This window comes from Pan paniscus, chromosome 13 (assembly GCF_029289425.2).
Source record: "Pan paniscus chromosome 13, NHGRI_mPanPan1-v2.0_pri, whole genome shotgun sequence".
Taxonomy (NCBI): domain Eukaryota; kingdom Metazoa; phylum Chordata; class Mammalia; order Primates; family Hominidae; genus Pan; species Pan paniscus.
Genome location: NC_073262.2, coordinates 36,934,939 through 36,962,117, shown reverse-complemented (window position 1 = coordinate 36,962,117; position 27,179 = coordinate 36,934,939). Strand labels below are relative to the sequence as shown.

The 27,179-nt window shown below is 36.4% G+C and overlaps 1 protein-coding gene across 3 annotated transcripts in view; it reads left to right on the top strand.

The window, feature by feature from the left end:
* The first annotated feature begins 473 nt into the window (after positions 1 to 473).
* Positions 474 to 27,179, top strand: part of HNMT (histamine N-methyltransferase) — a 50,503-nt gene continuing 23,797 nt past the window's right edge. Inside the window, exons 1-3 of one of the 3 annotated variants that reach the window (XM_008976415.5) lie at positions 574 to 1,056; positions 6,621 to 6,673; positions 17,539 to 17,842. In XM_008976415.5, the coding sequence (XP_008974663.1) occupies positions 920 to 1,056; positions 6,621 to 6,673; positions 17,539 to 17,729 (381 nt within the window). In that variant the 5' untranslated portion in view covers positions 574 to 919 and the 3' untranslated portion in view covers positions 17,730 to 17,842. Of the gene's footprint in view, positions 1,057 to 6,620; positions 6,674 to 17,538; positions 17,843 to 27,179 lie in introns of those variants that run through there. The other 2 variants (XM_003822822.5, XM_063595157.1) reach the window with 2 other exon arrangements.

Sequence of the window (27,179 nt, the reverse complement as noted above, 5' to 3'; positions counted from 1 at the left end):
AGTTGGATGCTATTATTAACAACCCAATATTAGATAAAGGATGACCTTCTTAAAGACCTCTTCCCAGGAAAAAGACTGTGTGTGGGTACTCTGAAGCTTTGGCTCTTCTGGTGGGGACACCACTGGGTTTCCAAAGGCTCATCCAGCCAAGCGAAGTATCTATGGCCTCGTCGTGTTCAGCGCGCTTAGGGAAGGATTCTATGGACTGCACTTTTACCCTGGTGTCCTGCATTCTTGCTCCAAGACTTCTCTTACCACTCTCATTCCCCTAAATGCAGCTTCTGACACCTTCTAGCTATGAGTTCTTGGGCTCCTCCTTCGTGACTTCCTTTTAAGATAATTTCTGAGTTACAACAAATCAGCATTTGAAGAAATGCAGCAGATAAGTTGAAAATTCAAGTGCTGAGGAATGTAAAGGCCCAAAACAATCCCGTAGAAAGCACAGAGGCAGATGACAGTCTTTCGTTAAAGATTTCACTGCTGTAGATTTCTGAGAGTGCTGTGTAGCTGTCCTCTTTATCCTGGTGTTTGCCACTTCGAACAGTCACTTTCCCACTTGGAACTTACTTGTGGCTCTGCTGACAAAACAGGAAGTGACTTGAATACAGTTTGTTTTTATGACCTTTCAACCTCAGGAATTTGAAAAGTTTTAGCAGTGGATTTACAGCCTTGCTTAATACTTCTATTTCTTACAAAACAACCGTGTAGGGGTTAAAGTATCAGTGCAAAGTCCTGTTCAAATACTGACTCAGTAATGAGCTCTGCATGCCAGCCTTTGTGGCATGTTAAATTCAAAACAAGCTTAGCATTTTTTTTTGGATAGAAACTGGTGGGGGTGGGGAAAGAAAGAGGGAACTAGGAAGAGAAGGAGGGGAACTTAAACCTTGCTTCCTGCTCTGTCTTTCTCAGAAAACCAAATATGGCATCTTCCATGAGGAGCTTGTTTTCTGACCACGGGAAATATGTTGAATCTTTCCGGAGGTTTCTCAACCATTCCACGGAACACCAGTGCATGCAGGAATTCATGGACAAGAAGCTGCCAGGCATAATAGCAAGGTAACAAAAGGGACGTTGTTGTCAAAGGGACAAGCCTCAGACTGGCTGTGCGTCAGTGATAGATGGGTCTCGCTCAGCCTCGCAGGCTGGGCACAGGGATAAGGGCGAATTACTGATAGCAGCTCCCCCTCGTCCCCTCCTCACTGCCCTGCCCTGCCTTTCTCCTGCAGTGCTTTGGTTCCACGTTTGCTTTGAACACTCAAAGGCTCCCATTTGTGTTGTATTTCCAGCTGCATAGAGATAAGCGTTAACCATTTGAAGGCACAAATCCATGTTCATTTGGGAAAAGATAAGATGCTAATCTTCGAACTCAGATTTTTCAGCCCTCCTCCAAATTTTACATCCCAAAAAAGTCCCAAAGGGAGTCTGGTATGCTTTTCATTAGAATCAAATATAAATAATTGCCAAAGTACGATTTGCCCTGAGGATTGAGTGCCTCAGTTCTCATAATATCCATTTAAATTAATTTTCCTTATCCATTGTTATAGTTATCACTCTCTTCCCCAAAATTGTCTTTTTCTTTCAGCTTAATATTAGCAATATGTTCCTTAAAAAAAGAACCATTTTCCCATTATCAGTGAAACTCACTGGTTCCTATCCTTCTTGCAGAGTTCTTTTTTTTGGGTGATTAATGTGTTCAATTTGTGCCAGAGCTGATAAGCATTATGAGAGTAACAGATTCCACATGCTAAAGATAATCAAATCACCTATCTGGGGGTGATTTGCTGTAACTCCTTCTACTTCAGGAAATAATAATGGAAAACTGGGAAGAAATGACTATGGATCCAATTTGCAAACAGCAAAGGAAAGTGGTATTTTATCTTTTGCTGAATTTCTCTATTGCAGGCCTGAAATTCTTTCACCAGGGCAGTACCTATGTCTGACCAGAGCAGGCATTATTAGATGTACATAAAATTTTATTTCCTTTTCTATTTAACATGATTCATATTTTAAATGTTAGCTTTCAAAAAATAGGATATTATATATTAAAAATTAATATGTAATAGGATAAGGATGCAAACATCAAAGCAAATAGCAAATATAGAGAACTTCTTACCTAGGAACTAATTATAGTTAACCTCTTTGGGTTTCTTTGCTCATTTCTAAAGTTAAAGGTAATAAGTTAATTTCTCAATTCTTTTTCAGTACTAAAAGTATTTGCTCGTGTCTGTAGCTTACCAGATCCTTGGTTTTCTTCAGCCATACACAGTTTGGTTTGAAGAGGTACCGTGGATGGAGATAACATAATCGATGATGAATGACCCCTTCCTTATCTTCAAAGTTTAAATCTAACTGGAAATATTATAAAATCTGTGAAAGACTGAAGAATTTTTAAGGGCACACTGTTTGTCTTATAACAGTAGTATATAGTTAGGAATGTTCAGACTCAGTGTCATTTATTTAAAAAGTAATTTTTTTCCTGAAGGTAGTGTTTGAAATAAGATTTAGCTGAAGGACTTTTAAAATTGTTACTTAGAGTTGTCTACAAGTTATGATGTACCAAAATGTGATTAGGATACTCTTTGTGTATGTTAGGGCAGGGTTTGTTGAGTTTGTGGCTCACTGTGGTAATTGAGTGTGGAGCGAGCCTATTAAATTTTTATTAAAGGAAGACATGCCATATTTTAAAACATCAAATGGTTCTAAAAACCGTCAAATGGTTCTAAAGTGGGTGGGGACTATAACAAACCCCACCCACTCCATTCTTGATTCTCACTCTCTGGAAACAACCACTTTCAGCACTTTGAAATCTTTTAGTTATTTATGGAATTTTCTTTCATAATTCAAAATAACATGTTATTGTTCTATTTCTTCATTTCACTGTATTAAAATAGCTAAGTAAGCATGTATATTTCCCACCCTATCATGTCACTATATGTAGTCAAAATTTTGGTTAAATAATTTGAGTGTTTATGTTATTTTGCCTATGTACATATTCTTAATAATTGAGCAATATATTCGACTATGCTTATATTTCCTTTTACGTACAACTTTTTGTTTTCCCTAGAGTTGACTATTGCCTTGATTTTGGTTTCTTTTCTTAGTTCTCCATGTACCTATTACTATTTTGATCCTCAAGCAGATATATTAATCTCCTCTCAATATATGCAAACATATCAAGGAATCTGTTTATTTTACCCCAAGGGAACAACTTTTCTGAAGCCCTCTGTTCTTTTTTTCAGTTTAGGAAAATCTGCTTTGGCCTGCTATACAACTATTAAGGAGGGAATTTATTTCACTTTCTGAGAATCATTTTCTTTCTCCATTATTTGATTCCCTGATTCTATATCTCATGCCTTTCTTTTCTTTGTTTCCTCGGTCCTTTGTTTCCTGAACAATTCTTTAAGAACTTTAAGAGTGAACGAGAGGTAAACTTTTTGAGACTTTGTATGTTTAAAAATCCCTTGGTTCTATGTTCATCGTTTGACTGGATATAGAACTCTATACTGAAAATGGTTTTGTATAATAGATCTAAAGGTACTTTTCCACTGTCTTTTAGATACCAGAATTGCTGTTAACAAATAAAATACTGGTCAGATGTGTTGGTTCACGCCTGTAATCCTAGCACTTTGGGAGGCTGAGGCAGGAGGATTACTTGAGCCTAGGAGTTTGAGACCAGCCTGGGCAACATAGCAAGATCCCATCTCTACAAAAAAGTGAAAAAGTTAGCTGAACAATGCGGCATGCACATGCTACTCCAGACACTGAAGTGGGAAGATCACTTAAGTCCGAGAGATCGAGGCTTCAGTGAGATATGATTGAGACACTGCTCTCAGCCTGGATGACAGAGTGAGACCCTGTCTCAAACAAGAGAAAAAAATAAATCAAATGCTATTCAAAATTCTCATCCTTGGCATGTGGAATAACTTTTACATTGCTATGTGTTTTGTTTTCCCTATTTTGAACTTTTTAGAATCTTCTTACGTCTAGTATTCTGAAATTTTAAAATACTGAGTTGTGAAATGGTTCCTTTTTACCCATTTTATGGGTACTCCCTGGGCTATTTCAATTGAGATTCAGATCCTTCAGTTATGAGGAACTTTGGTAATCATTCTTCACCACTGTTTTCTTTTTCTGGAACTTTTATTCATCAAATACTTCCTGGATTGATTACCTAATTTTCTTATATTTCCAGTTTGCTACAACTTTCCTCTTTCAGCCCATCTATTAATTTTTTACTATTATATTTTTAATTTCCAAGAATGTTTTCTATAGCATTCTTTTCATCATTCCCAGATGTAATACCTTCTTATTCATTACAAAATGTTCCTCTGCTCTCTCTGCCTCTTTCCATCTCTGTTTCTTATGTTAGACAGCTCCCCAACCACCTAAAGAGCCTTGGTTTTCTATTCAATCAAATAATGAGGCACTAAAAGGTAGTCAGATTCTCTTTGTGTAAGTCAGGGCAGGGTTTGTTGAGTGAGTAGCTCACTGAATAATTGAGTGTGGACTCAGCTCTTTCCTGGGAGATCCTCAGATATAAAATCATGTTAACTTTATCACTGAGATGATTTGTTTCCCTATAGAGGAATTCTTCAATCCCCTATTTGAGGGTAGATGGTGGGGCAGGGCTTGGGGGCAGGAAAAATTATGGTAAATAACTATAAATAGTAAAGTTGGTTATTGTTGTTGCATATAGAACATTTAAATCCTTGGCTAGAAAATAGTAAGTTTTCAATAATTATTTGATGTCATTATAATATGTGAAATGGGATGAATAATAGTATCTAACTCATAGAGGAATTTCAAGGATTCAAAGAGTTAATTCACATAAATCACTTACATGTACCTAGAATCATAATAATTGTTAATATATGTGGAGTGCTTGTCATGTGCAGATACATTTCTAAGAGATTTACATGAATTAAATCATTGAATCCTCACTTCTCCATGAATTAGAAACAGTTATTAATAATCCTACAAGAGAGATGATATTATTATCTTATTTCACAGAGATGTCAAATAACTTGCTCAAGGTAACATAACAGTAACCTGGGATTTCAACTTGGGTGCTCTGCTTCATAGCCTCCCTATGCTGTCTTAGATGTAAGCATTTTAAAGAATGAACAAAAGGTGTAGATAGAAATGGATGTGTTAGGACTCAGGATTATGAGTTGGAGGATAATTAGAACTGAAGAAGGCAAATCATTTATAGGTGTTCTCGACCCTAGACTTTGCAAGATTCCTTTAGAACCTTACTTCAATTTTTGTTCCCATCCTGTGACTGAGCAGGCTTTTGCACTGTAGACAAAACACAGTTTTGTTTGCCATCCCAAAGTCCAAAGAAACAAACACCATCCTTTTCCCTTCATGGTTCTCCTACAGCAGTCATCTCTTTTCCTTCTCTCTTTCACCCTGTTTCAACAGACTTTAGATCTGCTTCCTCATTTTTGAGCTCAGTTTTAATCCCATTGCCATCTGACTTCAGTCCTCAATCTTCTTTTACAACTGCTATTACTAAAGACACTCGTATTGCCAAATTCAATGGAGATTTTTCCTTTTTTAAGTAGTACACTCTGCTGCTTTTGCCATGACGACGGGCTTTCTCTGCCTCCAATTACTCTGGTACCTCTCTGTGCTTTATTTCTTTTCTTCTCTGTCTTCTTTGTATATTCTTCACAATCCAGTGATCTTTAGAAGTTGGTATTGCATCACCATCCACTACTACTATAACTCTGCAATATCTTTGGGTGATGGAATCTACTTTTCTAGCACTGACCATTACTTTATGATGATGATTCTCCAGAATACATCATTGACCCTGATTTCTCTCCTCCCAGCTTAAATCTTGCAAATCCAAATGTCTGCTGAATTCATATTTATTTTTTTTAAAAGCCCTGACAAAACATAAGCTTGCTGCCAAACTGTATTTCTCAGCTTCCTTTTTGGCATCACCCTTTGCCCAGTCATCCAAGCCTGAAACAGGGAAGTCACTGTGCATTCATATTTTTTTCTGACCTCTTCACATCAATCTAACAGCAAGTCCTACTGGCTTATTTCCCAATCTGTCCACTCCACTCTATTTCTAGTACCTGAGTCGTAATTCGGGCTTTATTATCTCACATTTCATTTTGAGAGCAAAGTGATATCTGTTTTTTTAATGCCTAGGATAGAATACACATAATGCATATTTAATAAACACTTGTTCATTAAAAGGAAGGTCAAAAAAAGGGGGAGGAAAGAAGGCAAACATTATAGATAGTGGGAACCAGCTGAGCCTTTCCTTTATCTACGATGAGTGGCTTATTATATGACTAGACTTAAAACTCCACTTTTTCTGTTCTTGTTCTCCAAACCATAACCAAACAAATGGCATTTTGTACCTCTGATATGTACATACTGCCATTTCCAAGTCTCCCAGTTCAAGATTGTTAATGAATAAAACCTATATTTTGAAATATACTCTAAAGATGGCAATATAACTGATATAATTGGGACATTTCATGTTGGCCTAGTTTTCATTCATTGTATTTTTAGTCTGTTCTCTTCAACTAGACTAGATAATCAGATTTCACAAAGCACCTAACACATTTTTCTAAAACTACATAATTTTTTTCTTTCAGGATTGGAGACACAAAATCAGAAATTAAGATTCTAAGCATAGGCGGAGGTGCAGGTATGAATAATATTTTTAAAGTTCATATTTCACTTTAAACATTATGCTGTGTGATGACAATATTGTTCATTTTTTAGGAAGACTTTTTTTTTTTTTTGCTTTTGGAAGAGATCAGCTTATTAAAACTAGCAATATTACTTCAACTAACATCAATGCCCCCATAGATTTACAGGGTTTAGGACATTAGCCTTCATTACTATCTCTATCGTGAATAAGTGATGTGACTTGTTCTTTTGATAGATGAAAAATCAAATAGGATAACTTTAAGGATAACTCTTATCCAAAATGATTAAAATACTCACAGAAAAGGAAAATCTCATAATAAGCTTCTTAAGTTTGTGCCACTTAAAACCTTGTTCATGGACTGGTTACTGTTTTTCAAACTGTTATTGGTCCATGTGAAGATTTGAAATGTGCACTGGAGGCTGGGCGCGGTGGCTCACGCCTGTAATCCCAGCACTTTGGGAGGCTGAGGTGGGCGGATCACGAGGTCAGGAGATCGAGACCACCTGGCTAACGCGGTGAAACCCTGTCTCTATTAAAAATACAAAAAATTAGCCGAGCGTGGTGGCAGACGCCTGTAGTTCCAGCTACTCGGGAGGCTGAGGCAGGAGAATGGCGTGAATCCTGGAGGCGGAGCTTGCAGTGAGCGGAGATCGCGCCACTGCACTCCAGCCTGGGTGACAGAGCGAGACTACGTCTCGCAAAAAAAAAAAAAGAAAGAAAGAAAAAAGAAATGTGCACTGGAATATAAACTGATGCACAGGTTTTTTCATTGAGAAAGTCTCACCATGGGGAAAAATGTGCTCAGTGACAGAGTTAATTTACATTCTTGTGAACTCATTCTTTGAGTGGCATGGGCCTAATCTGTTCCCTTCCTCTTACTCAGTTCCAAAACTGAATGCTTAGAATTACCTCTAGCATTCAGATAACTCCTAAGCACCTTTTTTTTTTTTTTTTTTTTTTTTTGGCGGATTCTCACTCTGTCGCCCAGGCTGAAGTGTGCAGTGGTGCAATCTTGGCTCACTGCAACCTCCACCTCCAGGGTTCAAGCAATTCTCCTCCCTCAGCATCCTGAGTAGCTGGGATTACAGGCACCAACCACCGCATCTGGCTAATTTTTGTATTTTTAATAGAGACGGGGTTTCACCATCTTGTCCAGGCTGGTCTCAAACTCCTGACCTTGTGATCCACTCACCTTGGCCTCCCAAAGTGCTGGGATTATAGGCATGAGTCACACGCCCAGCCCTAAGCATCCTTTTATAGGCATTTTATAGTGTCATTACTTTTAGATCCAGTGCTTTCATTCTAGGGGAAAATTTAAAGTCTGGAAAGGTAGATGGACACAGGTAACTCAGCCTCCAGTGAAATTTATGATCTTGGCTGAAACATCAGTAAAATGGGAACAATGAATTTTATCTCATAAGGTTGTAGTGAGAGTGATATAGGTAACATTTACAAAGTGCTTAGGACATTCTTATTGCTCCTGGAGGGTGAAGGCTATTCCCTTCTGCAAAAGTAAAATAAGTTTCATCTCAAGACTTTTCCTCATATCAACTCCTGAAGAGTGTTTGCTTTATTTTTAAGTCATCTGGAAGTTTGGGTTAATGCATTAATATATAAAATATGTAGATATATTATTTATATATTTATATTTAGTTATTTTCTTTTGTCTGAGTGATAGTTCAGTAATGGTTACAACTCGATATCAAGTGGACACTATTGTCACTTGTAACTTAATGCCAAGTGGTAATCCCTTGAACCTCTTAAGTATAAGTGTTCTAGTGCCCCATGAATGAGTTGAACTGTGGCTCATATTAACACAAAGATAACTAAGAGCTCTCTAATGAAATGAGATCACTGATTTTTTGTTTTTGTTTTTTGTTTGTTTTTTGAGATGGAGTCTCGCTCTGTTGCCCAGGCTAGAGTGCAGTGGCACGATCTTGGCTCACTGCAACCTCTGCCTCCTGGGTTCAAGCAATTCTCCCTGCCTCAGCCTCCCTAGTAGCTGGGATTACAGGAACCTGCCACCACACCCGGCTAATTTTTGTATTTTTTAGTAGAGAAGGGTTTCGCCATGTTGTCCAGGCTAGTCTCGAACTCCTGACCTCAGGTGATTCACCTGCCTCGGCCTCCCAAAGTGCTGAGATTACAGGCATGAGCCACCGTGCCCGACAGAGATCACTAATTTTTAATGTCATTATTTGTTAATTTTTCATGAAATACACTGTGATATAGTGTAATAAGAACTAATCATTAAAATCATTTTACTTTATTATCATCTTTCACCAAGAAAATAGAAACCAACAAAGACAGACAATGAAGGGGATTGTCATGAACAATACCATAGAGGGTATTTAAGCTAAAATACTTTATTATTGGTTATACTTTAAGTCCCCAAAATTATAATAGTTATGAATTGTCTATAGAATGTCTTATTAATTCATTTAACCAAGACAGTTATTTCCTGTGTGTTTTGGATATGAGTTTCAGGCAACCAACAGGCAATGAGACTATCATTTCATAGTGTCACTTGTGCTTGGACAAGAAGAGAAGGCCTACAAGAAAAAGTAATTAAAAACAATCTCTATCATGGCCAAGTTAATTGACCTTTTAATATAAAGTTAATTGAATTTCTAATGCAAATTTATCCAGATGCTTATAAGCTATCTAGAGAAGGGAACGTTTGGCCTGCACAGTGAGTCCTTACATAAAGGTGCACATGGAAGCTAATACAGAGAACTTAACAAAATAAAGGGAACAACTCTTGGAGTTCTTCTGACTGAGCCCTAATAATGTATTAATAACAAACTCCACCTTGGGGAAAATGTGGGTGCCCTTTAAGGTCACTTTTCGTAAGAAATCAATCAGAAATGTAAGAAAAACCCCAAGAAAAATTCAAGTTATATATACTTAGCTTTCACTACCCAACTAAGTTATATGAAATCAAAAGCAATGCATTTAAAATCCCTAGGTCTAGGTGTCTGTTGCTTGAAAGAACAGTGTTTTGAGGGGAAAGGACACTCTACTTCAGTTAGTTTGAGTGCTCATGTAGCAACTGGGAGATGGTTATCTAATCACCTATTATGGCCTGACTATAAGCATCAGGCAGAACAACGCGTTACTCTACAGCAAGGAACTTTCTATCCTTGCCTTAGAGAAATGGTCTCCCCACATATTCTATGATCTACAGGGTGCCTGAGAGTTTTGTATTGTCCCATGGCTTGAGTATCCTTCCAAATCATTCATTAAACTCCAGTCCCTAGCAAATGAGGCCATTGATCCTGTTCACTCCTTTGTGCTCAGCTCCTATAATGTATCTCATAGGGTCCCATTTCTGTCTTAGTTTACAGGTTTTATTACCTCAAGTTTCTTTCCTTGTTCGCACAGATAGATAGGCACATGGCTTTGGTGCAAATATTCTCTAAGCATTCATAATGGTGCTACCACTTCTCCCACCGTGCTTCAAAAACACACAAAAGCAAACCAGCTAAAAGCCTTCCTAGATGAAACTGCTACTTTTATACCACTTAATTCTCATGTTTTTTTTGGGGGGGGTGGTCTATTTGATTTTTTTCAGAAACATGAGCAGGGAGGGGATGCACATATGCCCTATCGATTAGCCTCTCCTCTTGAGTCTGGTGTTTATATGGGAAGAGTTTTCATAGTTTAAGAGAGAATGTGAGGTTTTTGCAAAGGTGCTTGGCACTTCAGTTTAGATGCCAAGCAATTATTAGGGCTCTGAGAAATTCAAAAGAAAGGTAGATGACTCTGAGTCATCTACCATATCAATAAATTATAACTGGTAAATAACACTGTTATCCATAGATTACACATTCTAATGTTAGGAAAATGTATGAAATAAATATTATATGAACCCAATAGGAAGAAAGAGAGGAAAACAAACCATGAACAGAAAAACAGACCATGTAGCTTTTACAGAGACCAAACTTGGAAGTGTAAAGTTATGCATGTATGTTCATGTATATGAGTTTGTGTGCTTTAATGAGACAAAATGAGTGGCCAGAATTGCTTTATTCAGGGTCTTGAAGTATTCATGTTGTTAATTTCTGCAATTGTTTTTAGGTTTTGAGAGTAATGCATATATTCTAAATCTCATAGAACATGCTTCTGGGTCCATCAACATTGGTGCTTCCTTAAATTATACCTCTTGATGGGGGTTTTCATTATTATTCAACTTCTAATGAGTGTTGTCTTCATGCTAGATGGTATGTGGGAAAAAAGAAACCCATATTCTTTTTGGTAAGAGAGAATGCTATTAATTTACAGTGCATATATTTATACCTGAAAACATGTTCCAAAAAGCAGTCACGGCCAATGTGTTCTCCTTGCTCTGGGCTCTGCTTAAAGGATAATCATTTTATCTGTCCCACTGTTTGGTTCTTATGTTCAAATGCCAGAAAGTTTTTTAAGAGTTAGACAGAGCTGTAACTCAAATAATCACATTTAATCCAGCTTCCTACTTCTATTTTCATTAACCTATTGTATACTAACTCAACCACTATACCATTGCTATACCAATAATTGTATATACATTTATAGATAAATTTTTTAACCCACTCAAGCAACTCATATATGAAATACAGGTGTTATCAACCTTCATAATATTTTTTGTAATAATTTTTCTGACATATGTTGAGACCAGTGTGATGGGTCTCCTGTTCTGCAGCATATAGACACTAGCATTTCTACAGAGGTTAAAACCTAGAAGAAAATTTAGAGACCATCAACACTCTCACTTCACAAATAAGAAACCTGGGGACAATCAAGGCAGAAGAAAACCCAGATCTCTTGACTTTAGTCCAGTCCAACAAATTGTACTAAACAGATTTAATAGTTAATTCTTAACCTGGTAAAGGAGAAAGTGTCTGAGACAGCTCTCAATCAATTTAGAGGTTTATTTTACCAAGGTTGAGGATGCAACTGAGAAAAAGAGACATAGGTTGCAGTAGCATCTGTGATCTGTGCTTTTTCCAAAGAGGTGTTTGAGGGCTTCAATATTTAAAGGGGGAAGAGCAGCAGGAGAGAAGGAGGAAAGAAAAAAATGGGAGGGTAGGGAGTAAGGTAAGTGGTCACTTTCTTGTGAGGGTTTGATCAGTACTCACCGAATCCACATGTTATATGTAAAAGGAGGGGGGCCACATGGAGAAATAGTGGCCTTCTGTCATTGCACCTATCTATTTAGGTACAAAAGGGAAGGCAGTTTTTGTGTGATCCAGTTCTCAAGTGTAACTCTTCCTTTTAACATAGTGAGTTTGGAGTCCCAGGATTTTATTTTCCTTTCACAGGAGAGATTAGGTACTTAGCAATGACTAGATATTTGAAAATCTAACCTTATCAGATTATTAACCTTGTCTCCTTTCATAAATAACATGTTAAGGTAACACAGAAGCTTAATACTTTAAGCTGATTGGATGGCAGTAGAATTAATGTAATTCAAGTAGGAACTGGAAGATCCAGTGTGTCAGGTTTAGAAACTAGGAGGTGGCAGGAAGCAAAGGATAATGTTTACCAATGATCCATAGTAAGCCAACAGTACAGATCAACAAACTTAAAATGTGTGAGAAAATACAGGGAATTGAGGTATTTTTTGCTTGGAAAAAAGAATTTGATTGTGCTTATTGCCATTTTCGTATATTTTCTGATGGGCAAACAATAGAATATTTGCCCTCAAAGTGCCAATGGTTGAAAGCTTCAGAGAGTGATTTCTTGGCTCAGTGTAAGAGCCTGTTGGCTGGGCCTGGTGGCTCACGCCTGTAATCCCAGTACTTTGGGAGGCTGACTGGGGCCGATCACCTGAGGTCAGGAGTTTGAGACCAGCCTGGCCAACATAGTGAAACCCGGCTTTTCTAAAAACACAAAAATTAGCTGGGCATGGTGGCACACACCTGCAATCCCAGATACTCGGGAGGCTGATGCAGGAGAATCTCTTGAACCTGGGAGGAGGAGGTTGCAGTGAGCCGAGATCCGGCCATTGCACTCCAGCCTGGGGGACAGAGCAAGACTCCATCTCAAAAAAAAAAAAAAAAAAAAAAAACCTGTCTATAAATAGAAAATAACTTCCACTCCTTGGGAGATAAAAAGTCATTCTAGTGGTGTCAGCACAGGTTGGAGAAATACTTTACAGATATGTTATGGTAGGGACTTAGGCACTGATTTTCTTGTGTGTTTGGGCCGTCAAACGTGCTTTCAGTCTTGAAATCTTGTTTTATGAGTCACCTTCTAGAAAAGAGGTAGGAATATTTTTCGGAGTAGTGTGGCTATTACCATGTTTGTTGTATTGAGGAAGCGGTATTCTAATGGGGTTTCTAGACCTGCAGACAACTTTGGGAATGGATTTTAATTGCTTATAACTAAAAATGAGTAAAAACTAGTACTTATATGCAGCATCATAGCAGTTAACTCCTTTACCAGAAGGATATAGATTATAATCATAAACTAATCTACAAGATTTAGAACTACTTTACATAAACACAGTTATAGTTTGGGGCATCATTTTATTAAAGGCATTTGTTAAATATATGATTAAAAAATAAAGTATTCTTCATAAATAATTTTACCAAAATAACTTACCCCATTGTATTGTATTTAAAACTTTCAGTGAGCATTGAGCTATTGTTAAAGACAGATAAGTTACAGATTCAAGAGAAGGGAGCATAGTGTTAGAACACTGGAATGATTGTCATTAAAAGCAGAGTAAACAAGATTGTTTTGGCTAATTCACTAAGGTTAGAAACAGCAAAACAAGGGATAATGAACCAAGTGAGGACAAAACTATCATTGCAGATTAAATGACTGTATACTTACAAAAGCAAATAAACTTAGTTCTAAAGCCTTATAATTAATAAGAATGCAGCAATGGGCTTAAACAGGTAAAATAGAAAAAAAGCAGTATGGTAGGTTCTTATTTTGTTTTGTTGTTGTTAATGTTTGAGTGTTTTCCATTCCCAATTTTGATTATTTACAATCTACATAAAAGTCCATGGCATGTGTTTATCTGTAATTTTGCTGAAGGGCAATTTTGTATCTTGCCAGTTTTTGTGCCATTTTGGTCTGCAGTCTCTTAATCAGTGAATAAGTTTCCTCCTGACAGTCACGCTGTATAAAACTTTGCAATTTAATATACACAGTCATGCAACTCTGGTGTAGGTGACTTGTTGTTACCTTCATTTTATAGATAGTGAACCTAATAATATATGCCTGAAGGGGATTGGGGGGGTTGCAGGGATTGAGATCAATTCCTTGGGTCTCCTTCAGCTTGATCTCTATTAACAATAACAATCTGAGAGAAATGACGAAAAAATATTTGGTTAATTAGCTAATAATATATTTTATTCAAAATATAAAAAATTTATTTAAAGAAAAGTTCAAATGTTTGCTAAGAATAATTCAAAAAGACTTAAAAAGCCAATAACATATAATACTGATGAGGTTACAGTGATATGGAAGTTTTCATGTGCAAAAGGTAAAGGTATGAAATTAAAATTTCCCTGAAAGTAATTTGGCATTATATAGCAAGAACAGTTCTGATTTTCATCTAATATGCCCTGGCCTGGCCCTGCTGGTTGTTAAAAATATTGAAATTCTTGATAAACAGCTACTCTTCTTCCATATTATCACAGCCCCAGATACTGCTTCAGTGCTTTCTCCTGGACATCCCACCTTGCCTCCCCGCCCCCCATCTCCAGGGCTCCAGCAATTGGCCTGGCCTTGCCAGTCCAGGAGGGCTGCTAGGACTGTGCTACAGTTCCTCAGCCTGCATCCTTTCTGAGCACCTGCCACCCTTGGACTTGAGCTTTTTGTGGTGGTTGTTATTGTTGTTTATCACTGTTTTTAAAAATATCATCACAGATCAAGAGTCTTATTCCAATCATTAATTCCCATTATGGAAATTAACTTAAAAAAGTAAGATTTTTGCACAAAAATTTATGGCTCATTGTCAGTCTCCTCACAATAGCAAAATATCTAAAACTATATATGAGACCAACAATAGTGAATTTTAAGTATATTTATATACGTATATATTAACTATACTATAGTTATATATGTATATATTAACTGTAATATAATATTACATAATTATATAACATATGATTATATAATATAGTATTATACAATACATATGATTAGATAATATAGTATTATACAATACATATGATTAGATAATATAGTATTATATACAATACATATGATTAGATAATATAGTATTATACAATACATATGATTAGATAATATAGTATTATACAATACATATGATTAGATAATATAGTATTATACAATACATATGATTAGATAATATAGTATTATACAATACATATGATTAGATAATATAGTATTATACAATACATATGATTATATAATATAGTATTATACAATACATATGATTATATAATATAGTATTATATAATACTTTATAATTATGTAATATAGTATTATATAATACTTTTTATAATTATGTAATATAGTATAATTATATAATTTAGTATTATATAATAGTCTTATATAATATATAGTATAAAGTATACTCCATATTACATAATTATAATAGGTAGTATACATAAAATAGGTAATCTATTATATTACATATAATAAGTAATATATAATATATATAATTGGTAATACATTATATAATATTCTTATATAATATACTATATAGGCATACTATATTATAGTAAATTGTATAATATATAGCATAGTTCATATATGTTATATAGTATAGTTATATATTATGTGTTATATATAGTACATAATATATAAAGTATAATTTATGTTATATAAGACAAACTATATGTAAAATTATATATTCACATATAAAATATATCCATATATATTTCCATATATAAAGTATATATAAATACAAATATAAATGAATTTTACATAAATGTATACTTTTATTTATTTATTTATTTATTTTGAGACGGAGTCTTGCTCTGTCGCCCAGGCTGGAGTGCAGTGGTGCGATCTCGGCTCACTGCAAGCTCCGCCTCCCGGGTTCACGCCATTCTCCTGCCTCAGCCTCCCGAGTAGCTGGGATTACAGGCGCCCATCACCACGTTTTTAGTAGAGACGGGGTTTCACCCTGTTAGCCAAGATGGTCTCGATCTCCTGACCTCGTGATCCACCCACCTTGGCCTCCCAAAGTGCTGGGATTATAGGCGTGAGCCACCACGCCCGGCCATACTTTTATTTTATTTATATTATATATGAAAGATTAATAATTAAATGAATTATTTCACATGTCCATTTAAGAGAATATAGTATAGCCACTACAAATAACACATTAAAATAAATTTTGATATATTCATAGTTTAACACTCAAGAGAAAGGCAAAATAATTTATATACATAATAATCTCACCTAGATAGACTAAGAAAAAAATTGATTTGATCAATGGAGAAAAATAAAAGTTTAGGAAGCAGTGAGATGTTTGTTTTCTACTTTTTACCTTTCTCTATGTCCTGAGTTTTCTGCATTATTAATTTTTAGCCAGAGAGAGAAAAAAACAAAACTATAATTTTATATACGAGAGATGATGGTAAGGACTAGACCCCCGGCCTCTCCTTCATCTCCTTCAGCTAAACAGCTGAAGCCCAAAGCACTGCTCCCACAAGTGTGTTTTCCTGACAGTTTTTCTTCAGAAGATTTTGATTCACCTGTAACAGGTTTTTTTTTTTTTTTTTTTTTTTTTGAGACAGAGTCTCCCTCTGTCACCCAGGCTGGAGTGCAGTGGCACGATCTCAGCTCACTGCAAGCTCCACCACCCAGGTTCATGCCATTCTCCTGCCTCGCCCTCCCCAGTAGCTGGGACTACAGGCGTCAGCCACCACGCCCAGCTAATTTTTAAATATTTTTTAGTAGAGACGGGGTTTCACTGTGTTAGCCAGGATGGTCTCGATCTCCTGACCTCATGATCCTCCCATCTCGGCCTCCCAAGTGCTGGGATTACAGGCGTGAGCCACCACGCCCGGTCCTGTAACAGTTTTATACCTGTGCAAATATTTAAAGAGCAATCCCAGCTATGTTGTAGATTAGCAGAGCTTTTCTTCAGAGCCTATAGATTCTCAGTGCCTAGCACCGAGTATACTTCAGCTCTGAGGACAGTGAGGATGATGCTGATCAAGAGAATGGTGGCTATCCTCTGTTTCTTGAGGTATTTGTTGTATCTTTTCTGAGTTTTCCATCAAATATCTGTACATTTCAGTCTTCAGCACCCTTTGAAGCATTTTCTCTAAGTTTGTGTTTTGTAGAACATTTTGGTTGCATGACTTTTCTTAGACTTCCTGATGTTGCAAAACCCTCAGGCAGTAGATTTCCTGGGCCAAGGGCCAGAAGACACATGAAAACAAATGGCAACACCCTTTTGACTAAGAATTTATATTTATAACCCCCTTCTTGAAACTCTACAGCTATTTTAATATTTTATACTCATATTTTCATATAGACAGAACTGCTTTAATACTGAGGTACCCAGGGTGTTGGAGGGAGATAGAGAGAGAAAAAGAGAAGTAAAGAAAGGATCTTGTCAGGAATCTTCTGTCTTTCATATTGCAGTTCACAATCAGATTGTTCTTTCTCTGGCTGCAAACCCACACCTGAAATTATTTTTCATCTCCAAGCACGGAGTTATATGAGCAATCGCTCTTTCTAGAAACCATTTTTTTTCTGCCTGATATTCTAGTAGAGGGAACAAAAATGATAATAATCTTAATGCAACATGTAATAGAATTAAATTTTTCCTGCTGATAATATATATTTTGATATGAGAAATGAAGCAGGGATAGGCTGAAATCGAATGGCAGGAGATATGGCCACAGTCTTTAATCCCCTATTTTCTTGACCTGCAGATTGTCTCATTCGGGGAAGCTCCAGGGTTCTCAAGCGGAATTCGTGTTTCATTTTGTGTAGCACCCGTCAGAAAGACAAGCCAGGCATGAGGATCCATGATGAGCGCTCTTCTGAGTTGCCATTTGGAGCTGCCCGTTTAGAAAGCAAATCTGCATTTCCCTCATTCCTAGTTTCCTTCATCCTCTTTTAAGTGTCATCTTTTCCATGAAGCCTACTTGATCACACAGTTGAAAATTGCAAAGTCTTCACACCGCAGCTTCCCCTTTCTTTGTTGCTTTGGTTTTCTCCGTGGGACTTCCCACCATCCGTAAAATTAGGTGTTTTTGCCTGTTTTATTCACTGCTACATCTCCAATGGTTAGAACCTGACATTTAGTGGGTGCTCAATAATATTTGTTGAAGTAATGTATAATAACTTCACTTTCTTGAGTAATTACTATATATCATGAACTGTGGTAAATTATCTCCATGTAATGCCTGTAATCTTTACAACACCTCTAACCCTATAACATAAACCATGTTATACCCATTTTACACATATGCAATTTAAAGGACAGAGAGACCCACACATTTGCATAGGATAATTCTAGTGAATAAGAAATTTGGGTTGTTTTGTCTCTCTATAGGCTTCTTCTTATTATTATTATCACTATTTTGAAACAGAGTCTTTCTCTGTCACCCAGGTTGGAGTGCAGTGCCGCGATCTAGGCTCACTGCAACCTCTGTCTCTCAGGCTCACGTGATTCTCGTGCCTCAGCTACCCGAGTAGCTGAGATTACAGGCTCACGCCACCACGCCCAGATAATTTTTGTATTTTTAGTAGAGATTTCACCATGTTGGCCAGGCTGGTCACGAACTCCTGGCCTCAAGTGATCCACCAGCCTAGGCCTCCCGAAGTACCGGGATTACAGGCAGGAGCCACTGCGCCCAGCCTTAATTTTTTCTTTTCACGATTTTTTTCCATTTTAAATTAAATGCCTTTGGATTTTAAAAAATGCAACATTCCTCTGCTATCTTATTAAACGTATCCTTGAACTTCAGGGAGTGGAGAATAGTTGTCTGGAAAATGAGACACTGCTTTTCTTTGTTTTTGAACTTAACAAGTTCCACATTCAGAGATCTCAATTACATGCCCTTCATTGAATGTAAGTATGATGCATTTAACATACAGCTTGTGTGAAAGCAGGATATTATAACCGCAAAAATATCTGACTTTAAAATTAAGTCAAATACTCAACATAGCCCAGAATGGAAACATGGGAATTAATTCTATAGCTGTGGCAGATCTGAGGGACAGGGTGTTACCAAAAATTGAGATTTACAGAGAAGGAGATTTTTAATAATTCAGTTTTCATTAACTTCCCAAATCAAAAAGCCAGCATATTCTGTTTGGTAGGAAATTACACAGGAGTGAAAAAAAAAAAAATCCACAGTTCAGCTGATTAGAAAACAAGTTTTCATTAAACTAAAATTTATTAAATTTTTAAGAAATTTATAGCCAGCTAGCTTCCAAAAATTTGCTCATCGATATTGCTTAATAAAAAGTGTTTTCTTTCCCTTTATATGCTGTAATAACATAAACTGCCTAAGTGCTATCTATTTTGGAAGCTGAATCATAGAGGGGCTAAGTGTTATGAAGGCTTATTATTTTCCAGACACTTTGCTAGCCACTTGACATATGTAATCACATTTTATTCTAATGGAAACTCTGTGGGGACTTCCTTTAAAAATGAAAGAGCTGAGGTTCAGATATTTTGAGGCTCAGATGGTTTAAGATGCATTTCATCAAGTAATAGATGGTGGAGCCGATCTCCAAGCCCAGGTTGGATTTTTCCTGAAGCACATGATTTTTTCCTATTACCACAAAGCCTCATCCATAAATATCATGCAGAACCTATGTAGTTGCTCATTATAGAGAAAGTTCTAGAGCCTAAAGTAGTGCAAAGTAAGTGACCCAAAACCAGGAAGAGAGCTAACAGTAGAATACACAGACTTGCCCAAGGGGTATATCCTCCACATCCTCCACAAAGTATTTCCTGCTCTTCTTCTTGGACTCAGCCTCCCCTGTCCTCACTACAGTCACTAACTCTGCCTTTGTATTTTCACTGTTTGCCCTGAATAATTCCATTATACCATTGTTATAATTTATTGCACTTAATGTGTTTTATGTTTCCCATTACCAATCTGTACATTTTTATTCTCCTATTGTATATTTTTATACAATATACATATAGTGTATACAATATATATCGTAGGGAACAAAAAAAAATTCCCCCTCAACCCTCATGAATTCTTAGCTGGGATGGGTCCCTGTAACAAAAGATAGATTAATAAGAGGGAAACAAACACGTTTATTAACGTGCAGTGCTCATCATACAGGATACACTCCAAGGAAAAGTAACTCGAAGTAGTGGTTTGGAACTCTGGCTCATAGAGCATCTTCAACAAAAAACAATAAATTTGTGGGGAAATGACAGGACAAAGGAAAATTATTTTAGGCTTCCAAGGGAGGGAAACTGTGGGAAGGTAAATATATGGGTGGAAAATATGAGTAAGTTTGTTTGCAGATTCCTCTGGTGCTGTCTCTGGGACGGTAAGAGTTTAGAGTTGTCTCCAGTAAAGGAGAATTTATAACCTGCCCTTAGGCAGAAGAGCAGGAGGATAGGGAAAATTTTCCTTCCATTTGCTGCTTCTTAATTGCCTTTAGCTCAAAAACAATTTTCTTGTCAAAGAGGCAGATGTCGAGGTGACCTGTTCTGGTTTCCCTCAATATATTAATCTTTCTTGCATTGTCATGGAGTACTATACCCTGAAGATTACCGTATTGCTAAGTATTGATCTGATCTATGGATTCTGACTGTTACAGAATACTGAGTGTTGTGCATCCACCACAATTTTTCTGCCTTATAACTTTCCATCTAACCCCCTTCTATCCCAAGCAATGCTGTAGTGAACGTGGTTCAGTATCTCCGTATCCACCCATGTGAGAATTTCTTAGGATTATGCATTTTCATTACATTCTCAATTCAGAACTCCTGGGTCGTAGGTTATGCATATATTTAATACGAATAAGTATTACCAAATTAGTCCCCATAGCGGCTGCTCCAGTCTATATTCTCAGTGGCCTGGATGAAGTTTCTCTATCTGAATATCCCTGACATCACTTAGCATTCTTTAGCTTTCTGATGTTTTGCAAGTCCAACAAGCATCAGGTGATATTGTATTGCTATTTTAATTTTCATCTCTTTGATTATTAATGAGTTTGAGCAATGTCAATGTGCCTATTAACTTTTTAAGAAATTATATCTATAAGCCCAACAGTGGGCATTTCCTGGCATATAATGAATCCTCAGTGGATGTATGATTGAAAGAAAGACATTATAGCATGCAAAATTCCCAAATTCGTCTCAGGCTTTGATTTTTGATACTTGTTGGTTATCTCGAAATCTGAACAATAAGTAAATATTGGAATTAAGTTTTTGAGGTAATTAACTACATTAATCAGTTGTCCTGATTTTACAGTCGAAGATTGTTGATAAGTTTGACATAGGGAAATTAAACTTAAAAAAATCATAAAAATAACATTTTTTAAAAGTTACCATATGATGTAAGGAGTGACTGTGAGTTATATTTTCCCATTTTGTAGATGAGCAAATGAGTTCGGAGAGATTTAAATACCTTATGAAAAGCATGCAGAATTCTGGTAGCACTATAAGGATAAATAAAAAGATTGGGCCATTTGGCTAGGGCTGGCATGAGTTAATTATAGTCATTATGTGATTAATAAAACATTTGATATACCAGCAATCATGTCATGAAGTTCTATTCTCTGCCTTTGAATAGTAGCAAACTAGGATTATAATTTTATAATGACAGACCAGTTTAAGATAGAAGAGACATGACACGTAAGACTCTCAGCTTCTCACTATCTGCCTGAAACGTGCATGGACAAAATTGGTGTGTGCTAAAGGCAGTGCCACAGGAACCGAAACTAAAAAAAAAAAAAAGATTAAGAATGTATAAAACCGCTCTAACTCCATCCCTTGACTGCCTTGGGATCTCAAATAGCAGAAATGTATGTCCATCAACAATGCAAGTGGAAGTGTATGTCTAATTTAAAGCCGTGTCCTAAGAATAGGATTTCACATAATGCGCTAGCTAAAGAGTAGAGGGTTGGTAGAGCTTTTGTTAGGGATTTCCTTCCAGCCTATCTTCACATCTTACCCTTTAAACATGCTTTTTAAAATGTAACAGCAGAGCACCTAGAAAACCTATTTTTCCAAGTTGTGACTTCTCTCCTACATACTTTTATTCTTCTAGTCATCCAAGTAACTATCTTACTAGTAGCAGTCTGTGAGTCTGTCTATGCATTCACGCATCCGTCTAACCAGCTGTCTACCTACTTATCCATATTTTTTAAGCAATAAAAATTTCATTTTGTAGACTCTTTTACTAGTGCACTTGCCCAGAACAGAAAGTCTCCCACTCAGAAGACCAGTTCTTTGAGTCACCAGATAAAGTTCATATATGATATAAGGTATAGTCACATCTTCAATATACTAACATTTACTATAATACAGCAATGCCTTTTAAAATCAAATACACGTGATTTTACAAAACCAAATGTAAGCCTCCAGGATGTAAGAGAACAACTTGCATTATAAAGTATCCTTGAACCCAGGAGGCAGAGCTTGCAGTGAGCCAAAATCGCGCCACTGCACTCCAGCCTGGGCGACAGAGCGAGACTCCATCTCAAAAAAAAAAAAAAAATTAAAATTAAATAAAGATGTTTAATTAGATACATAATGGTAAATGTGGTACTAGTGTTAGTGGTAAATATGGTAATTAGCGTAGAGAGGTTAAATGATTACAGTAAGCTAAAGGCCAAATTGTTGTTAATTTGAGTTGTTTTATATATGTTGATAAATGCCTTGGAATAGTCACTTGCATACAAAATAATAAAAGAAAAAATTTAGACCTGTAGTAATTAGTCAGGGTTCTCTAGAGAAACAGAACCAACAAGATTATATATATATAATATAAATACAATTTATATATATATACCTTAATATGTAAAATAAGGAATTAGCTCATATGATTATGAAGGCTGACAAGTCCCAAGATCTGCAGTCAGTAGGCTGGAGACCCAGGAGAGCCCATGGTGTAATTTCTAGTCTCAAAGCCAGCAGGCCTGAAGGCTTGAGACTCAACAAAGGCTGATATTTCAGTCTGAGTCTGAAGGCCAGAAATGACCAGTTCCAGCTCAAGCTGTTCTCTTCTGGTCTTGGATTGATTGGATGAGGGAGGGCAGTCTGCTTTACTCAGTCTACCAATTCAAACATTAATCTCATCCAAAAATGCCCTGACAGACACACCCAGAATCATGTTTATCCAAATGTCTGAGCACTCCATGGCCCAGTGGAGATGACACATAAAAGTAACCATCACAGAAAGATTTTCTAATTGGAAGATAAACACTTCGAAAATAATTAATTTGAATAAATTTTTATAGAAACATTTCAAATTATAGATAAAAAAAGAGAATTAAAAATAACCTATAATTCTATCACCATTAGATAACTCTTGATTTGAATTTGGTGCATATCTTTCTAAACATTGTATATTGAAATGAAGTGCTGTGTATCCCATTGATTTATGCTGATACATACTTGGATTTGCCCAGCTTTGCTAAAATTACACACAAGGGATCAGTTGAGAAAATCAGTTTCATCATCATCACAAGCAAGACTGAAAAATCATTAATTTGCCTTGCTATTCACAGAAGGGAAGAAAAGAAAAAAAGAAAGAAAATACTATGATATGTTTGAGTAGAGTTTGTTTAATCATCAAAATTATTTCTCTATTTGTCACAGAAAATGCTGTAGCCTTTGTTTCTTTAGGGAGAAACATTTAATGTCATTTCTTAATAGGGCTTTTGTTAACCCAAACAGCTGTTGGTGTGTATGTATCTAAAGGCCTTAGGGAGGTCAAAAATAAGTAGCCTTCAATCATCAGAGTTATGACCAAGCAATGGTCATGAGAGGTCACATGTGGGAAGAGACTGACTATAAACTGAGCATGAGGGAGCCCTACTCCCCTTAAATGCCATTTTCTGGATCTCAAGTTTAAGATTCCTAGAAAGTTTTGCAATGTACAATAAAAGTAGATTGCTGCCTTCCACATTTTTTTCACTTACCCCTGAATTTGTTGAGAACTTCTGAATTATTTGACTCAAGTCTAGTTTACTTTCTGCCATTATTTTGACACATTCGTTTGGCTTGTGTTCTCTCTGAAAGCATTTGTAAGGCATTTCATACCTGATTCTGGAAAATAGTCATAACATTGTGGGTCCTGCTCTGAAGGATTCAGTTAGAAAGGACAATGGCCACTTTTTTTTTTTTTTTACTTTGAATCTCTTATACCAATGGCTTATGGTTCTATAGGGTATAATAACCCCTCATATGCCTGCAAAGATTAATGATCAAATCAGCTCAGTTATTCAATCCAGCATTTAAGTATCCTTAGTTCTTTTTAACAAACTTGTTGGAAGCAAGCCTTTGCTAGTATATCATATAAATGAAGAAGAGCAATAATTTAGATCAGGAAAGACAAGTGTGTTTCATCTGTGTTGCCAACTCCAGTCAATTGATGGGTAGTTAGTGTCTGGAGGATTCTCATGCTGCTTCTGGGCTCTGTGGGAAAGACCACTAAGATTACCAGCTATGAGTGGTAGAGTTTTAGATGTGTAGGAGTTAGCCAGCTGAAGTGAAGAAGTGAGGGAGACCTTTTAGGCAGAGGAGAAAGCATGGGAGAGGATGGTACATAAAGGAAAGAGGGTAGAATGCAAGCAATTCAGGGCTCCTGGAGCCGCAAAATTCAGAATATAAAACTGTGAGTGATGAGAATAAGGACCAGGCCAGATAGTCTATGTTTAGTGGAGAAGCTTGACCTTCATCCATTTTATAGTCACTAGAAGATTTTAAGCAGGGAAGTGATGGGTTTGCTTAGCAGGGTTTAAAATGGTTATCATGGTAAGTGCTTTGAGGAATACAAGACCAGAGGTAGGCTGACCTTTTAGGATATTATTGCAGTATTCCAAATGTGAATAATCTTGACCTGAATAAGAGCACTGCTAGTAGGGACAGAATTGAGAAAGTAAACTTCTTGATGGCCAGGAAAGGAAGATAAAGGAAGAAGAAACTTTGAGTGATGATGGATAGCAAACAGCATGGGTGAATGTTTCAAGAAAAGATAATACTTTAAAACTAAATGTTAAATGGTTAAACAAGACTATAATATGACAGATCTGAACTACTGACCCCCCGTTTTTTTAAACAGGCAAGAGGATTATATACATCTTTTTGTTGGCCGGACGTGGTTACTCACGCCTGTAATCCCAGCACTTTGGGAGGCCAAGGTAGGCAGATCACTTGAGGTCAAGAGTTCGAGACCAGCCTGGCCAATATGGTGAAACCCCGTCTCTACTAAAAATATGAAAATTAGCCTGGCATGGTGGTACGTGTCTGTAATCCCAGCTACTTGGGAGGGTGAGGCAGGAGAATCGCTTGAACCTGGGAGGCAGAGGTTGTAGTGAGCCGAGATTGCACCACTGCACTCCAGCCTGGGCAACAGAGCAAGACTGTTTCAAAAAAATAAAAATAAATATTTTTGTCATTGTTGTTTTATTTTAAAGAAAGGTTTTTTTAAAGGAAGTTTAGGGTTTGCAGATAAATTGACAGCAAGGTACAGAGATTTTCCATACAACCCCTGCTCTCAAGCATGCATTATCTCCCCATTATATATATATTCCCTCCCAGAATTACAATCTGCTACAATTTATAAACATCCATTGACATATAATTACTAGAAGCTCATAGTTTACTTTAGGGTTTACTTTTGATGTTGTATTCCACGGGTTTAAACAAATGTATAATGACATGTATCCACCATTACAGTATTATACAGAGTAGTTTTACTGCACCCGAAATCATCTATGCTCCACCCCTTCACATCCACCCCTCAACCCCTGGCAACCACTGATCTTTTCACTGTTTCCATAATTTTGTCTTTTCCAGAATGTCATCTAGTTGAAATCATACAGCATGTAACCTTTTCATATTGGCTCCGTTCAGATAGTAATATGCATTTAAGTTTCTTCCATGTCTTTTCATGGCTTAGTAACTCATTTCTTTCTTGTACTGAATGATATTCTATTGTCTGCATGTACCACAGATTCTTTGTTTGTTTGTTCTTTTACTTATCAGTTTATATGCTGAAGGACACATCTTGGTTACTTCCAAGCTTTGGCAATTATGAATAAAGCTAATAAACATCTATGTGCAGATTTGTGTGTGACTATAAGTTTTCAACTCCTTTGGGTAGAAACCAAGGAGCTTGATTACTGAATCATATGGTAAGATTATGCTTCATCTTTTAAGAAACTGCCAAACTGTATTCCAAAGTGGACCCAAAGTTACCTTTCCCACCAGCAGCGAATGAGAGTTCCTGTTGCTCCATATCTTTCCCAGCATTTGTTGTCATTAGTGCTCTGGATTTTGGCCCTTCCAGGTGTGTAATGGTATTTTGTTAATGTTTTAATTTGCATTTCATTGATGGCATATGATATGAAATATCTCTTTATATATTTATCTGTCATCTGTATATCTTCTTTGGTGAGGTGTTTAGGTCTTTGGCCCAATTGTTAATTGGGCTGGTTGTTTTCTTATCGTTGAGCTTTAAGAGTTCTTTGTATATTTTGGATAATAATCCTTTATCAGATATGGTCTTTTCAATTATTTTCTTTCATGCTTGTCATCTCATTCTCTTGACATTTTCTTTTGTAGAGCAGAAGTTTTTAATTTTAATAAAGTTCAGCTTATTAATTACTTATTTCATAGATTATGCCTTTGGTTTCTATTTAAAAAGTCATTGCCGTACCCAAGGTCATCTAGGTTTTCCTCTGTGTTATATTTTAGGAATTTTACAGTTTTATGTTTTACACATAGTTCTATGATTCATTTTGAGTTAATTTTTGTGAAGGATGTAAGGTCCTTGTCTAGATTCATTTTTTTGCAGGTAGGTATCCAGTTGTTGCAGCACCATCTGTTGAAAAGACTATCTTTGCTCCATTGTATTGCCTTTGCTCCCTTGTCAAAGATCAATTGACTATATTTATGTGGGTCTATTTCTGGTCTCTCTATTCTGTTCCACTGATCTATCTGTCTATTCTTTTGCCATTACCAGGCTGTTTTGATTCATATAGCTTTATAGTAAGTCTTGAAGTCAGATAGTGTCGGTTCTCCAACTTTATTCTTCTCTTTCAATATTATATTGGAGATTATGGGTATAAATTATTTTTTAAAAATACATGTCTCCTATTTCTGAGGGATACTGAAAAGCAAATCATGTAGAATACAATGTCAAGGAATATTTTATTTTATGATTTTATATCTTATGGATATGTATATATACACACACATATTTATATGTACATACATATGTATATATTCTGAGGGAAAAACTCAAACTTTTTCCTCTGCTCTCACACCACAATAATCAACACAGAAGACTTCTGTGACCAAATGCATGAGTTTTTTTTTTCACCCAACACCAACCAGCAGATACCTCCAGGTATCTTCCAA